The sequence below is a fragment of the Gopherus flavomarginatus genome, chromosome 1 (assembly GCF_025201925.1).
Source record: "Gopherus flavomarginatus isolate rGopFla2 chromosome 1, rGopFla2.mat.asm, whole genome shotgun sequence".
Classification (NCBI taxonomy): domain Eukaryota; kingdom Metazoa; phylum Chordata; order Testudines; family Testudinidae; genus Gopherus; species Gopherus flavomarginatus.
In genome coordinates, this window is record NC_066617.1 from 135,221,328 (window position 1) to 135,235,306 (window position 13,979).

Here is a 13,979-nt window from a genome sequence, read left to right on the forward strand (position 1 = left end):
ACAGAAATGATACATGTATACAGATTGGATAATCACATTCAGTAAATCATAACCTTTCCAATGATATCTTATACGAGCCATCTTGCATAAAAAAAATATACCTATCTCATAGAACTGGAAGGGACCCTGAAGGGTTATTAAGTCCAGCCCCCTACCTTCACCACCAGGACCAAGTACTGATTTTTCCCCCAGATCCCTAAGTTGCCCCCCTCAAGGATTTAACTCACAACCCTGTGTTTAGCAGGTCAGTGTGCAAACCACTGAGCTATCCCTGTCCTCAAAGAAGTAGTTTTTCACCCCAGGTGGGACTTGAACCCACAAGCTCTGGTTTAGGAAGCCAGTGCCTTAAAGTATATCTTAGATATGCCATATTCATATAATAACTATATTTCTGTGAAGAATATGGGATGTAACGCCACAGACATGTTAACATCAGTTAAGTTTGATGCTACAGGGCGCTGATGGTTTTCAGCCTTGTCTGTTTAGGACTTCAGTCTTCAGTACTGTTCCAATTTGAAGAACAATGATGTGGATGCTCTGGCTCAGAACAGGACACACTAGATTCCTGCCTCTGGGGTAAAGGCTGTGTGACTAGCTGGGAGTCTGTCCAGAAGTTATCCCTATCATTTATGCCCATTTCACCTATCTGGACATGACTTCTTACTGCGGCTAAGCATGTCTACTCTGAGAAAAGTCAAAAAACGGACCACAGTTTAAGAGACTTTATTTATGCTCTAGAAAAGGGAAAACCAGAGATGTCAGTAGTCTTCTCACCAAGATGCACCCTTTAAGATAATGGAGTAGGCTTACCCCCATAAATGGTCTGTTATGTTGCACAAGTCAATGTTCAACAGCCCCAAAGAAATAACTAGTGCTTCTGGTTAAGTTTAGGAGGATTGCCTACATTCCTTCCATGAAGAAATGGGAGAGCTGGGAGTGGACAAGACACTTGACTTAGTGAAATCCCAGTTCTGTTGGCCATGTATGGCTAATTATGTGAGAAAGCATTGCAAGGCTTGTATTAGATGTCTACACAGGATGACATTGCCAAAGAAATCTACCCCTTTGGTTAACGTCACCAGCAGTGATCTTTCATACATGGACTGTTTAAGTATGGAAAGTGATACTAAGAACAAGGAAACATACTTGTGGTAATGGATCATTTCACCTGATACATCCAGGCTTTCCCCACCAGGCACCAGAAATCCACTACTATTGCTAAGGTGTGGTGGGAAAAGTTCTTTGTACGCTATAGATTGCCTTGTAGAATCCATTCAGATCAAGGAACAGAATTCAAGAGTAGGTTTATTAAAGAACCATTGCAAATGGTGGTTGTGAGGAAATCCAGAACCACACCATATCATCACCAAGGAGACCTTCGGGTGCAGAGATTTAACAGAACATCATTAAACATGTTTGGGCACATTAAGTCCTAACCAAAAACCCAAATGGAGTCAGCACATCAGCTTTCTGGTGCATGCCTATAACTGTACAAAAAAATGAGTCTACAGGATATTGTCTGTTACTTAATATTTGGAAGAGAAGCCAGACTTCTGGTTGATTTGTGCATCACCGTGTCAGCTGATGGAATTTACTCTTAGACATATCTTTAGTATGTCAATTGAGTAAGAGCTGTTGAAGGAGGCCTATAAACCAGCGACAGGTGCCATAAGAAAATGCAGAGAATCTAACAAGGCCTGCTATGATTCCCAAATAAGAGATCATGCCCTGCAACCAGGGAATCGGATCTTAATAAGGAATTTTGGACTCCCAGGAAAATATAAAATTGCAGATTGATGGAAGGCTGACACCCCTTTCATTGTACAAAAGTTTCCAGACCTACCTGTTTATAAAGTTTGGTCTGAGGATGGGAGAGAATCTATCAAGACTCTGCACAGGATCCATCTGCTATCTGTTAGACAACTTACCCCAAGCAGTAACCCTGTACCAAAAACATTTGTCAAAAGAATTCCTGTCACTAGGAGAAGAAATAATGACAAGAGAGTGTTACTGCATCATCTCCTGATATAGTGCATTCAGCTACAGTTGAAGAATTAGTTGTTTCGTATACTGATAGTGAGTATAGTTTCCCATGTGGGGAAATGGTTTATGAGCACATCAGCCTGATGATGTTTATAAGGGTCAAGTTTTATGATGAAACTAAAGTCCCAGTTTGAACAAAATCTCCATATCTGATCGATCTAATCCTGATACCACTATAGATTAGTTAAACCCTTTGGCAGAACCGTTCTTTCCACCACAAAATCCAGAAGATATGGCGATGATTACAGAGGAAGAGCCCCCCTGAGGAAGAAGTTGTGGACTCATACATGGATCCTGAGGTGGGGAATGCATGACCTACTGCTGCTGAAAATCCAGCTGTATCCAGATACTCTGGATGAAAGGTGAAACCTATGGTAAAGTTAACCTAGGATTCTGCTAGTGTCCTGCTCCAAAGGGCTTCCTCAGATGCTTCGTAAGTGGGTATCAGGAGTGTACTGTCCAGTATTGGGAAGACCTCTATGTTGTCCTTGGGTTTTAGTAAGACATTGTGTTTGTTTGTATTGATGTTTTATTATGTATTATTTTAAATGTTTTTAATTAAGTTCTTGATGAGGACTTTTCTGATGTAGGGGACTGTGTACTGTCTTTTGAGGGGTTGCTCCTGAAATACCACACTCAGCCTCTAAGGGACTCACCCCTGAACTACAGCAGTAATGGTGGCAGAGGCTAAGAACTCTGTTTCCAAGATTGCCTAGGGTCCAGGGCAGAAACAGAACACAGTTGGCAACACTACTGGGAACAATCATGAGCCAGGACTCAGAATAAAGGGTCTGACTTCACTTTCAGTGCACTGTGTTTGGAATGTAGAGAGAAAAGGAGCTATTCAGCTGGGGAGGATCCTTCTACCCTCCACATTCCTACCCCAGGAGAGACTTTGAGCTCTTATGGAATTTCTGGGACATTGAACAGTGTCATTGCAGCAGAGACCAGAAACCCAAAAGACTGAGAAGAGAGTCACAGTGAGGCTACCAAGAGCCAGGCTAACTGCACTTTTGAATCCAGAGAGTCACAAGGATGATCCAACCATCCTTGGTGTGGATATTTATAAGAATACCCTTGTTTATTTAGTTTGATATTGTCTTTTAAGATGGCTACTGATTTCAGTGCTGCACCACCCATCACAGACTGCATCTCAACTCAATATTTGCCTAGGCACGTGCTGGAAGGGAGCAGTATGGTACATATTGGCTGTAAATGTTGGATGGGAGGTAGAATTTATGTATTATTAATTTTGTCTTTTATTATCCCAATCTGTTTTTTCCATTGTCCCCTATCCTGAATTTCCAATACCTAATAAAGCTCCTGTTACTGTTTTATCACTCTGGGAATTGATAGGTTTTTTTTTTGGTGCTCTAACATTCCTGTGTATGAGATTGGGTGATGAATATTTTACAAGGGCCAGGCCTTCTATGTTCTCAGCACTAGGAGTTTCCTTTGGTGGAGGTACCAGGTGATAGGTGAACCCAGAACCCATACCCCTGAGGAGAAAAGAGAGAATGCTGTAGTCGTGCCTCTAGATTGAGTTACATATATATGCATTTGCTGTAGATGCATCCAGAAGATCTATCAAACTATCCGTTCAAAGTATGACATTTGACAGTATTCAATGCCAATTACTAACAGAATTTGGTATGTGTGGCTGTTATATTGGTAAGAAATAGCCACATGTTCTAAGGAAGTGTTTAAAGATTGGTTTATTCCTGAATGTTTATGATAAGATACACATTTAAAACACACACTTGTATAAAATGTGTTCCCACAATACTGTGTGATTGACTCACATCAAAAATATTCTGTGAATATACAATAATGTCAGAAGCTTAGTATAGTAAAACCCCACTTTTCTGAACAGAAGGGGGAACCTGGAATTTATTAGATAAACAAGGACTCAACTAAGGAGAATGTTTCCATGCAAAAGATGAACATACAATGAAAACACATACAATTAGAATTGAGGGAGAGGGGATCTGTTGTACATCAGTTTTGTACAGCAAACGAGTCACAGGGAAAGAAAATACATTTTTTTTTCTAACAAAGGTCTATACATTTAATAATGCTTGATGTGATAAAACAAGTCCTTTCTTCTTGCCTGTACTCATTTATCTGACATTCATTACTTAGTAAAACTTAACATATTGACCAATACGCAAACAAAGTAGCAAAATATACCAGAATTCCACTATATGCACTGTCTGAATACACAACAAATTGTATAGGTCAAAGGTATTTGCTGATTCTTTTAAGAATCTTATAGTATTGTATTTAAATTGTCTTTGTTTTTTTGCTTGCCAAATCAAATCATTATAAATTGTCCTATCTTTTCTTTCAATGTAACATTTCTCATTCTTTAGGTTATGATTCATGAAGAAGCCTTACCAGCAGTTTCTAAGAAGGGGTATACATGCCATGAACCTGCTCCCTGTCCATTTCTAGACTTCCATTATAATGGATTTGCTCAGCCATTTGCAGCTGGCTTGTTGTCCCAGGCAACTATTGAAATGAGTCCTGACCTGCTGCCTATGAAATGTTGTAGGAACTGATGCCTAATTTAAAATACTATGGAAACTGTCTCAAAGGATTCTGAGGTAAATCTGAGGAGGACCAATAGTGAGTGGCTGTATGCTGAGAATTCCCTAATGTCACAAGTTAACTCAGAATATTTATGAGCACTGATTTGGGAAATATTAGAGGATAAATTATTATTGTTGTTATTATACTGTTCTTTAAAAATCATTCTTATTGCACATAAAAACCTGCATTACTCATATGACAAGATAAACCATTTTCTTGCCGTTTATTTTTTTGGTCTTTAGCCCTAAGTGTCGGTGGCTATACCTCTGAGCTTGCCCATACAGTACGCTATTGAAAAGATCTGGATCACTTGCTGCTGGTGTCCTACAGGTGATAAAATACCATATCCTTCTGATTTTATGAACTAGAAAAGTAATCACCTCTGCTTCATCAGATGGTTCTTCATATACAGGTTGTTTCATATCCTCATATGCAGACATAATCACAGCTTGAAATAAATTGATCAAGACACAGATCATCACCAGCATAAAGGAGGCTAGGAAAAGACCACCCAGCAACCGGTTGGATGTAAAAGCAGTGTCCTTAAAAGCTGAAACACAATAGGAGAAGACAGTCTGAGCTGAATGAATCATATTATTATAATTCCATTCATGTTGGCCAAACACTAGGTAGCCAAAAGCCATGTATACAAAAAAGTAAACTGCCACCACAAGTGCCATAGAACAGATTCCAGGAAGAGCTGCCAGGATGGATCTTTGTGCCAGACGCACATCATAAAAGAATCTGGAATACCTGAGAGTTTTCAAAACTATGAGAAATGCCAAAAAGCCCATAATTATCCTCAAGGTCTGATCTACATGAGAAACTGTATGGAAAGGAATGAAATCATTTGGATTAAGTAAGTAAAACTTTACTATATCAGCCCCCATTTTAAATTTGATGACTTGCAGGAAAACAAAAAAGACAAACACCGACTTTAGACCAAAATTGATTAAGTTGGAAACATTTTTAATATACTTTGTCCTTTCTTGGCGTATGATTTGAATTTCATCCATGGTATAAATGAGGAGAAAAGCAAGAACAGTTATAAATACAAAAATTTGTGTTCTGCTTTGCTGCTGGAAAATTGGGAGTGTGAAAGAATGTACTGACAAGCTTGTGTTTATAAGCCCAAAATGAGAAATTTCAAATATGACCGAGATGCTGCAAAATAAATGTACGTCTGGGTTAAATGTAGTTAGTTCAATAATCACAGCCCATGTCTCTTCATCAAGCCAATTGCTATTTTGTAAAACATTCAGCCTTTTTGTTGAATTAGGCCGCTGTTCTGCAGGGAAGAAGTAAAAAGTGTATCCCCCTGGTCCATATGTGTATAATTCCCCATATGAGTAATACACCCACTGATTTCTGTTTGACTGGTACGTAAACCCTACATAGTTGACGATGTCACTAGTAACAGATCTGTTGGCAACCTTTGTCCAGGACCCAGCATAGTCTCCTTTCTCTTCAGGGTCACTGCCATATTTATGAAGACAATGGCTTTTACTGATCACAAATTTATTTACAAAGCTGTGAGGATGGAAACATTTTTTCTCAGTACTTTTCGCTCTTACTTGCCTCATCCTTGGCAAACCTAGGATTTTGGACCAGCTGTCAGAAAGAAAAGTTGGTTGGTGGTTATTGTGGATCAAAGGCAAAAATACATTATTCACCCACAAGTAAATGTGTTCTAGTTTATCCACGCTGGAGAGCTTGAGAGAGAATTGTTTATGAATAACTTGATTGTAGTAAAAGCTGTTGGTGTTTTCTGTGGAGTAGGCAATGTTTAATACTAGGGTTAAAAAGACAAAGTGACTGACAATGTCTTTGAGGAAGATGAAAACTTTGCTTTTAATTTTCTCTCTTTTCCTCATGATTGTGATTTCATCCTCTTCTAAGGGTTGATACTGCTTAGTGCCTCTGAGTCTGATAATTTCATAGTGCTTCTCTCTCATCTCATCTGCATCCATACTAACTTCATCCAACCTAATCTCAAGGAAATTATCCCTGGTTGACCATGGGATGTTTTCATAGTACTTTGGATAAATTGTACCCAGGGCTGAGAAAAGAATGATTTTTAGGGTTTGAAGCAGCAGCACACTCTCAAAAAATGAGGTTGCTGATGCTAAAAGCCACTCTAATGATGTTTTGTAGCCATAGGACAGACCATATAATACGATGAAAAATGATGACACCCCCGCTACAGCTATGACCAATATCCAAGAGACATAGACACACCACCAACAAAAAGTTATCTGTGGCCTTTTGCGAAAGAGCATGAAGGGGATGTTTAGTGGTTTTCTTTCTTTCTGAATGCTGTCATCCTTTTCTTCTGCATAATTATTACTGAAATTGGAGTTTCGCGGTTGGGTTTGTTGTGCTTTAGCCTCTGCAGTTGAAGTATCAGCTGCATTTTCCTCCTGTGCTGCAATTGCATTTGCAGCACCCTCAGAGATTGTGCAATTACTCCACATTTTTGGTGTTCTTTGCTTTCTTTTCTTATCAAAATACTGTAAACTATATGAATCATTAGCATTGGAACAGTTCTCTAGAGTATTGCTACTCACTGATTGTGTAGAAGCTTCTGTAAGGTACCATTTTTGCAGGCGTTCCTTCCAGTTCCTAAGGTTTCCAGACATGAAGGGTGAACTTTCCTTTGGGTGATTCTGAGCTGCACCATGTGGAGAAGGCTCCTTCTGTGAATACTTAAACAAGGCAGTTATAATCATTTGCACAGGGATGGTAACCAAAGCACTTTCAATTCCTATTATTATTGATATCAAATATCGTAAGTGTATTGAAACAACTTCTTTATTTTTGTCAGCATTAAAGAACATAATGTTAATAAGCAGGGTACACAATAGTACTGCTAAACAGCAAGATAATCTTTGGAGTCTGTTGAAAGAGCCAGTGACAACCTGAGCAAAAACAGATAACCATATGTGACTATCTACGAGGTCATTGGCAATATTTATTAAAAAATAGTCCATTTTGGCCAAAGGTACTCTTGGGTGTGTAACAACAAATGTCCTTTCTAGTAAGTGATCATCCTTATCAAGAGCAAGCCATTTCCTGCAAATAAACAGCCAGAACTCTTTAGTATACATATTTTCAACTTTTACTCTACTTAAGAACCAGTCAGGAGAAGAACCTCCGTTATTGTGCCAGACCCTAAGGGAATAAATGTCTCCTAAATCATTCTTGGTAGTTAGCAGAAAAGTATCAATGCCTCCTCGAATGAATGATGGATAATTCAGGTGCCGTAAGTGATGCACATCACTGGTGCCATTTTGGCCTATGAGTTGGAGAAAAACATCTGCTGTGGTTCCAGCTCCCAAGCGACTGCCTGTGTATAAAGTGACCAAGTAGCACACTTTATCAAAGGGGTCGTTGTCTTGCAGGACTATAACTTTGTCCCTGCTAACTTTATCAGTCCGGTCTTTTCTCAGGGCCCAGAGAGCTAGGAGAAAATAGACTAAAAAAATGAAAAGCACTGTTAAGAGGGTCACCATGTTTTTGTGTATTTTTGCTAAAAGGGATTTTTTCAGATCCACTGGGTTGGGGACCACAAATACTTTAGAGGCCAAGAACTTGATATCGAATTTGGAGGAACTGGGTATGGTGCGGCTTGCTGTTCCCTTGGTGCGCTGCTTCACCTTGCAGATGCAATGTACCCTTTGCCAGCTGGTAAGAGGGCCAAGAACGCATGTACCTTCTTTCCACTGACTCTGCACTCCATCTAGGTCTAAGCAGACAGCATTAAAAAGGGATATGCTCACCAATCTGTTGTTTCTGGACCTTACAATAGATTGTGATTGCAAGATAATGGAAATGGTCCATTTATCTGTCCCACTGCCTGGGGCTGTGGCCCTCAGCAGTGACTGTGGGAGACAGATAACATAAGGAGCCTTAATTGCACAATCTATGTTATTTGACTTATTCCCACTTGCAACTGCAGGCTCATTGTGAGAAGCAACAAAAGAAGCTATAGGAGAGGTGTGGATGACATTAACACCTAAGTATATAAATAACCTGAAAGAAACTTTTAATTTAGTCAAAATCTGGATAAATATATCCTTGGAGTTTCTGTCCACTTCAAAACTAAATCCTCCAGTTGTTTTTGGGAGGGTTTTATCAGGCCCTATTGTCAATTTAAAAGCTGCAGACTTCTTATCTTTTCTAGCAATAATCACTTCTGCTACTGCAGGCATGATCCCTATTATGTCACCATTCACCTTGGTTCCTGTCATTTTGAACCCAGTGACTGTTGTTACAATATCTGACCTATATGCCAACCAAGGGAAGGGGTTCTCTTCAAACTCATAAAATACAGTGGCAATCACAGCATCTATTGGCAATTCTGAATGATCCCCCTGCTTCAGTGTTGGATAAAAGCAATTCCGGCAGTCTTTTTTGGCGGAGAAAGTATTTGTGACATCCCACTTTTCATCTTTCTGTAAATTAATGTTCCAGCTTTTGGCCTCCATTACAGTTTCATTTTCTCCAGGGACTTTGCCTTGTAAGACTATTTCTGCTAAAGTCTCCATGACAGAGAAGGTTTGTTTAACTGCATGCACATTGACATTGCTGAGGTCTAAAAGAGAAGCTTTCAGGACATTGGACAGGCCTGTTAGTATACCAGTGCTCAGAAGCTCTGTTTGTTCAGACCCAAGGCTTTTATCCCTGAATCTTTTTAGTGCTTCACTCACTTCTTTCAGTTTTTGAATGGCAAGCTGTTGTGATGCTCTATTTACTTCAGTGACTTCCTGTGTTAATTCAGAAATACAAGCAACTACTTGATTTACTTCCATTACGTTGGTAGTAGGAATACTCAAAGACTGATTAAGAAGGCTTTCTCTAAATTCAGCCTTAGACACCTGGATAATTGGTGCAGTTTTAATATCATTTAAAATTGAGGCAACCATATAAACCAAATAGCCTACATTTAAATAATCTCCAATTTGAAGCAAAGATGTCATTGGTGCATTTGATCCACTGGTTAAAGCAAGCAGTTCATTGAGCATAATATCTGGCGGTCTACTTTTGGCTGGATCCTGCACTGTTGTGTGTAAAGCTACTTGGGAAAATGCCCCAAGGGAATCATACACTTGAACATAGATTGTCAAAGTATACTTCTTAGATGGTACACCAATGGGGAGAAAAGATGGAGGAGTTTTAGGCTGATAGCCAAAATACACTATTGTCCCTAATGTATTCTCCTCTAAAGAAGTTATTCTACTGCTTTTCAATAAATCTGAGGCTGCTATTACTTTGTACGTAAGAGGTAAATTTCTATCTGAAAATCCACTACACTGAACAATAAATTTTGTCAGGAATGCAACACCTCTGGTTGGATTGACAGTACACTTTCCAATCCTAGGTGGAGAATTTACATAAAATGAGTACCTATAGGTTGATGACGTACCACCCCAAGTGGTTATTTTTAGGAGAAGAGTGTATGACTGGTCTGCAATATTCATAAAAGTCAAAGCATGTATAGACAGGTATGCACTAGACTTCCCTGTTGAAGTTTTGGAAGCCCAATCAAATTTTACTTCAGTGAAACTTCCTGAAAAAAGTGACCAGTGATAGACTGGTCGGCTAGTCATTCTACAGTTTAGGCATTTTCCAGACAATGTAAATCTATCTGTTGGAATTACAATTTTACCACAATTTTCAATGCATGTAACATTCAGAACAGGTGGAGATCCAGGCCGCACGCTTATGGTTTGGTCAGCATAACTCTTTCTGTTATCCTTTTGAATGACCAAACGAAAATGGTACACAGTATTTCCTTGAAGGGTTTCTGGCAAAACAGTCTGACTAGGACCAGAAAACTTTATCCATTTCAAATCTACCTGGTTTGGATGACAGGTCCCATTTGTACTCACTGTCATGTTTGCATAATCTGATACACGTTTTGTACAGTACCACATAAATGTGAGCCCCTCTAATCGGTCCAATGAATCAGGATCAGAGGAAGTAGATCCATCCAGAGTCCAATGATCAGAAAAACCTACTGTCCGGAAAGTGCCTCCAGCAATGACTGCCACCAGGTCACTCTTCTCAATCTGAACAAAAACTGTATCTGAGCCTTCCACAACACTCTCAGATGCAGTTATTTTAACAGAGAAATTAAACAGATACAAGCCATAATCTAAACTAAAGCTGGGAATTTGTAAAATGAGCATCTGTCTTCTCCAGATGAGGGGTGGATTTAAAGGTTTTGTCCAGTCTGGAATAGTTGTGACATTCTGAACACCATAGATTTTCCAGATTGCTTCAGTACGTACAAGATCTGTGCAGTTTACTTGCAACTTGGCATACAGGATAAGTTGTAACCCTTTTTTAGTACGTATGATGGGGTAAACAAGATCAGGCTTCTGGATTCTCAAACGCTCTATGAAACAAGGTTTTTTCTGACAAGATACCAGTGACTCCATGACCTTTGAAGCATAAGTGTTGACTGTGACTTTTAAAACAGCAGGTGTAAGTCCACTTCTGGTACAATTCACTTTTGCCACAAACCCTGTGTATAGGGCAGGATTAAAAGGTAAAACAGAGCGACGGACAAAGTGGGCTGCATTTCTGACATGATCATCATAAGTATAAGTATTGTTCTGGATGAGGTACTCTTTTCTTGACCCAAACAACTGCAGATTGAAGGTCCACTCACACTGCAGCACTGGATGTTGCACAGGAATAAACCACACAATGTAGATCAAACTCTGCAAAAAAGAAGGACCACTGTTGAAAATGTGGACTTCTATATCTCTGTCCACTAGAGACCTGAACAGGGCTCCTTTCCGGTTCAGGTACAAGTGCATGTTGAACTTGTACCATTGCAACTTCACAAACTCAATAGTGAGCAAGAAGGAAAGGCTCTGCTGCTGAAAGAATATATAATGGGTGTTGACACCGTCATCAGGGGCACTGGCATTGTTTGCTTGGGTGGTGTAATAAAGTCCATGGTTGCGGCTAAAAATATAAGTGCCAGTCTTGGTCTTCTGGGCATTAAGGGTGAGGTAGGTGGGAGTTTCACTGTTCATTGTCAGGCCCAGTGTAGCATTGGAGAAACTCAGCTCCCCTGCTAGATCCCCAAACCACTCTCCATCAACATGGAAGTAAATGCTGGCCAGCGCCACTTCACTAGCCTGCCGGGGCATGGAGGCAGCACAGAAGTTGCTCCGCAAAGCATAAGGATTATAGGAGGCTGACCAGCCCTCCGTCCCCTGCATGTCCAGCAGCCTATATGCCAGTGTCCTGGGGCCAAGGGGCTGTAGGCTCCAAGAGAGGCTGAGAGGCTGGTAAGGAAGGCTAAACAACTTAGAGTGGGCACTGAGGACATGCAGCAGAGCTGGCTCCACCCTCAGGGTGAGGCTAAGGCTGATCCGAGGCCCCTGCTCCATGCTGATTGAGGCAATGTAGAGACCACGGCGGGTATAGTGCACGGTCAGGCGGTAGCTGTAGTAGGAGGCACAGACCTGGTGCAATTCAGCTCTTGGGTAGGCAGCGGGTGGGAGCAGCTTGTGGTGCCGGTTGCTAGGAATGAGGAGTGCAGCAGGGCTGCCCCCGCGGCTGCTGAAGCGGTAGCGCCAGCGTGAGCTCTTGAGGCGTGCACACCAGCCCAGCTGCACGGGCTGCCACTCAAGGATGGGGGGTTCCGGTGGCCAAAGCAGGAAGAGCCGCACATCCTGCCCAGACACCTCGATGCTCAGGTTGCGGTGCAGACACGTAGGCACGGCACACGAGGCCGATGCACATTGTACCGTGATGTGGCTTGAGGCCCAGGGTGGAGCAGGGCCCGCCCCAGCCAGGCCTGGCCCCAGCACTGCCCTGCCTGACCAGCGAGAGGTGTCCTGCACCCAGATTGAGTCCCGGTACCAGCGGCAGCGCGGTGGGGGTGGCAGCTGTGTCTCTCCCTCCTGGGCTCCTGACGCTGCTCCCGGGGCCCGCGTATAACGCAGCTCGATGGGACCATCCCACAGGCACGAGGCCCAGAGCTCACTGTCCTGGCGCCGATAGACACGCCCGTGCGGGTCCGAGCAGGTGACCAGCAGTGGCGGGAGCTGGAAGCGCGGGGCGGCCGCAGCAGCCCGGCCCGGGGGGCCGCAGCAGCCCAGGAGCGACAGGAGGAGGCTGGGGAGGAGCAGCGGCGGCATGGGGGTGGTGGCGGGGCCAAGGGGAGATCCCTGGCCCGGGAACGGACATCTCCCAACGGCTCCAACTGCCACCGTGCAGCCGCTGCGCAGCCTGGAATCCCCCGCGCCCCGGCACTGCCGGGATCCCCCCGGTGCCGGCCTGTCCCCGCCCCCCGCGTTTTATGTGGCGCCCAAATTCCTCCCTTCCCGATCTGAGGCGCCGGGCCGGGCCGGGCCGGGCTCTCCCACAGCCGCCTGGCGCCGCGGCGCTCTGGTCCAAAGAGGCCGCTATCCGCTCAGCGGAGACCGGGTCGCCCATCCCCGCGCCGCCCGGCTAGGTGTCTCCCTGCGGGGGGCGGGCCGGGCCCAGCCCAGCCCAGCCGCGCCCCGCAGCACAAGGGCAGAGAAGGGGCCGGGAACATGGTGCCGCTGAGAGACTGCAAGGTGAGGGGGGAGCAGCCGCCGCCGGCCCCCGCGCGCTGCGATGGGCTGGGGGGGGTCTCTCCTCCCAGGGGCAGTTCGTGGGGCAGGTTCGTGGGCCCCCCCCCTCCCCACCACAACCTGCCCCCGGCCGCACCCGCAGTAACATGGAGCTGGACGGGACCTGGAGCGGCGGCTCGGTCCGGTTCCAGGCGCGGGCAGTGCCCAGTAACCTCGAGCCTCCCCAGAGGCGATTGTCCCGCCTGATCTTACAGACCATGAATGCGAGCGGCCGTTTGCTTTCCGCAGACACGGGTTTTGTGGTGGTGACTTTCCCCTCGGAGTCAGGCTCCCAGACCTTGTGGACAAAGTAGGGTGTCCATTTACAGCTGGTGTCAGAGATGTACGGTTCGGAGGGAAAAGTCTCAGCAGAATTTTTTTCCAAGTGGGATTGGGCCATTTCAGCTTGGTGTCTCCCTTCTCCAGCTTCACAACTCCTCTCTGACAATGGGTTCATCAGGAACCTATGTATTGACATCCAGGGACACAACAATGTCTGTCTAGTCTAGTGTCCTTTATCAGAGAGTGCTGATATCAGGATTGATGACACTAGTGACTCCTAGAAGCCACAGATGATATTCTAATTGAGGAGTCAGGCTCCTGGCTCCCAGCCTGCCTTCTGCAAGTACTTCACCACTCCGTGCCTCAGGCTCCCTGGCTTAAAGTGGGGGATAACATACGGTACATCTGTCTCACAGGGCTGCTAGACACACCAGGAGGGTG

General features: G+C 43.6%; 2 protein-coding genes across 6 annotated transcripts in view; one reads left to right on the forward strand and one right to left on the reverse strand.

Moving 5' to 3' along the window:
* Positions 1-13,979, forward strand: part of TTC38 (tetratricopeptide repeat domain 38) — a 144,621-nt gene that overhangs the window by 17,778 nt on the left and 112,864 nt on the right. For 3 of the 5 annotated variants that reach the window (XM_050965962.1, XM_050965999.1, XM_050966008.1), the window contains exon 1: positions 13,152-13,220. The exons of 1 other annotated variant lie outside the window; for it this stretch is intronic. In XM_050965962.1, coding sequence (XP_050821919.1) covers positions 13,197-13,220 — 24 coding nt within the window. In that variant the 5' untranslated portion in view covers positions 13,152-13,196. Of the gene's footprint in view, positions 1-13,151; positions 13,221-13,979 lie in introns of those variants that run through there. One more of the 5 variants, XM_050965953.1, reaches the window with a different exon arrangement.
* On the reverse strand, positions 4,346-12,797 carry PKDREJ (polycystin family receptor for egg jelly). The gene has a single exon (XM_050965108.1). The coding sequence runs from the start codon at positions 12,795-12,797 to the stop codon at positions 4,827-4,829; it is 7,971 nt and encodes a 2,656-aa protein (XP_050821065.1). The 3' UTR covers positions 4,346-4,826.